This window comes from Nematolebias whitei, chromosome 6, assembly GCF_014905685.2.
Source record: "Nematolebias whitei isolate Nwh7 chromosome 6, NemWhi1, whole genome shotgun sequence".
NCBI lineage: Eukaryota > Metazoa > Chordata > Actinopteri > Cyprinodontiformes > Rivulidae > Nematolebias > Nematolebias whitei.
The window spans coordinates 6,913,231-6,915,755 of NC_056503.1; the positions used below are offsets into that span (position 1 = coordinate 6,913,231).

General features: G+C 45.2%; 1 protein-coding gene across 1 annotated transcript in view; it reads left to right on the plus strand.

Annotated features, from left to right (window-relative positions):
• Nucleotides 1–1,539: 1,539 nt before the first annotated feature.
• pax3b (paired box 3b) overlaps nt 1,540–2,525 on the plus strand; it is a 37,623-nt gene continuing 36,637 nt past the window's right edge. Inside the window, exons 1-3 of the mRNA XM_037678457.1 lie at nt 1,540–1,662; nt 2,014–2,249; nt 2,336–2,465. Of these exons, the coding sequence (XP_037534385.1) occupies nt 1,578–1,662; nt 2,014–2,249; nt 2,336–2,465 (451 nt within the window). The 5' untranslated portion in view covers nt 1,540–1,577. The remainder of the gene's footprint in view (nt 1,663–2,013; nt 2,250–2,335; nt 2,466–2,525) is intronic.

Genomic DNA, 2,525 nt, shown 5'->3' on the forward strand with positions numbered 1-2,525 from the left:
ATATATATATGTATGTATTTACGCACCTCACCGTTGGTTTCTATATATATATATATATATATATAATTTAGTCTAGTCAAGAAACAAAAGTTTGTGTCCAAGTTATGACTCTTGTAAAGGAGAACATGCATGTTGCTCCTTTTAAAAACGGCTGACAGATGAGATGAAACCAGCCTTTCTGTCCTGAACCTTTAACTCACTGTGACCCACAGCACGAGCTGAGCTTTAAACAGACTCACTCCAGGGGTTGGGGCAATATTAGTTATTGGACATTTCGGGGGTGTCGCAGCTTGACGGCCACCTTGGCGTCGTGTCCCGCTGTGGCGCATGAGCTCTCGGCCGCTGAAAACCTCAATAAATTCCTCTTTGAATCACCATTTGTGTGACATGTGAGGCCGCGGGGGGGAACAAATTAGAGGTCGTGGGCATGCACGCGTTAGGGGATGACATTACGCACAGGTTGGCAGCAGAGCAGGCACGAAGCGCAAAAAGTTGCTAAACCAAACATGATCTAAATGAAACAAACCCAACAATTTATTTCAGTCTGACAATATGTGGCTTGGAGTTAAGGTTAAACATAACAGTTTAATACAATGTTTTTAGTTTGTTTAATACAATTAACCAAAGGATTTTTAGTATTTTATTAATACATATCATACATCACAATATATGTGGAAAAACAAACAATTTAATAAGTAAAAGTTAAAAATATATATATTTATATGTGAAGAATGTTTGTATGACAGTGTTTTCTGTTGTGAACAACCGAGTCAATTATGTCAGTTTTTTTATGTATTATTTTAATAAAGATGGAGGGAAAAAATAGAAACAAACAGATGAGCAATCCTCATTCAATTAAGGGAAAACTTGGGACCAGTGTTCTATAATATAATATAAAATAACCATAAAACGTGATTTAATCATCGATCAGTCTACAATATATTTCATATTACATAAATAATTTTGTTTTATTCGTGTTTTGTCGCTGTTTCCGTGCAGCAGTGTTGATTAAACGGTCTTTTAAGTGTTTTGGTGTTTCACTGTGCGGCCACGAACATCTGTGGCTCGTGCACAGACGCTGTGCTCTGTCCGAGCCGAGCTCAAGGCTCGTTTCTGATTGGTTAAAAGTTTTAGACCTCCACCAATCATCACGTCCCCTCACACCTCGTGCGCATCCGTTCGACCAATCAGAGCCGGGAGCGCTGAGAGGGGGGGCAGAGAGGATCTCCGCTACTTTTCTCCGTCGCCTCTCACTCGGAGCCGGTGTCAACAAACAACAACAGCGGTCTTTAACTCGGCGTCTCCTCCTTCGTTTGCCGCGTCTCCTAAAAGCGTTAAAACAAAGGCGCAGAAAAACGACTGCTTTTAAAATCACATCACTACAATTTTCGAGAGCTAATTTGGCTCCTGAAAGAGTTGTGGCCGTCCCGGGACACCGGCGCTCGGCTGCAGCTAACCCCAACCGAAGCTAGCTTCTCACGAGGACACTTAGCGACATTTTCCCTCCTGCTACGAGTCCAGCAGCTTCTCCGCGGAAGAAGGAGGAGGTTTTCACAGCTCGGTGGGGTGGTGGAGGTATGACTGCGCTGGCTGGGTCAGTGCCCAGGATGATGCGACCCACGCTGGCTCAGAACTACCCCCACAGCGGCTTCCCCCTGGAAGGTAAACCTCCGAGCGAAGGACGGGAGAGGTCTGGGTCTCTTCTCTTACCCCAAACCCAAGCTCTGAAACTAATGACCAATTTGACAAATATTAAAATAAACTCCTTTTTTTTTTTTTTTAATATAATAGGCCTAATATTATTTTTACCCAATATTTAGGGTTGTTTTTACAGTTTTATTATGGCAGTTCTATCAGCTGCGCCATCTTTGTTTATTAACGCAACATTAAATGTTTACATCCAGTTTAGTACATATTTACATCATTAATAAACGTACTGTTTTTAACTCATTGTCACTAGAATAATTTGGCCGTGCGTTGAGCCGTTTCTCTTCATGTCTTTGGGCCGAACAGTGTCCACCCCGCTGGGCCAGGGCCGGGTCAACCAGCTCGGGGGGGTCTTCATCAACGGCAGACCTTTGCCCAACCACATCCGACACAAGATCGTGGAGATGGCCCACCACGGGATCCGGCCGTGCGTCATCTCCCGGCAGCTCCGGGTCTCCCACGGCTGCGTGTCCAAGATCCTGTGTCGGTACCAGGAGACGGGCTCCATCAGACCCGGGGCCATCGGAGGCAGCAAACCCAAGGTACCCGCATGCACGAGCTGCTCCCGCACGTGCATCTCACCTGTTGGGGCCCAGAGACTGACCCCTGGTTTGTGCTGTTTCTGAAGCAGGGGACGTCGCCGGACGTCGAGAGGAGGATAGAGGAGTACAAGCGGGAAAACCCGGGTATGTTTAGCTGGGAGGTTCGGGATAAATTACTGAAGGATGGGATATGTGACCGCAACAGCGTTCCTTCAGGTAAAACAGACAACAAATGAGACAATTAGATTTATTTCAGCTTAAGTCAAGTAAAAAAAA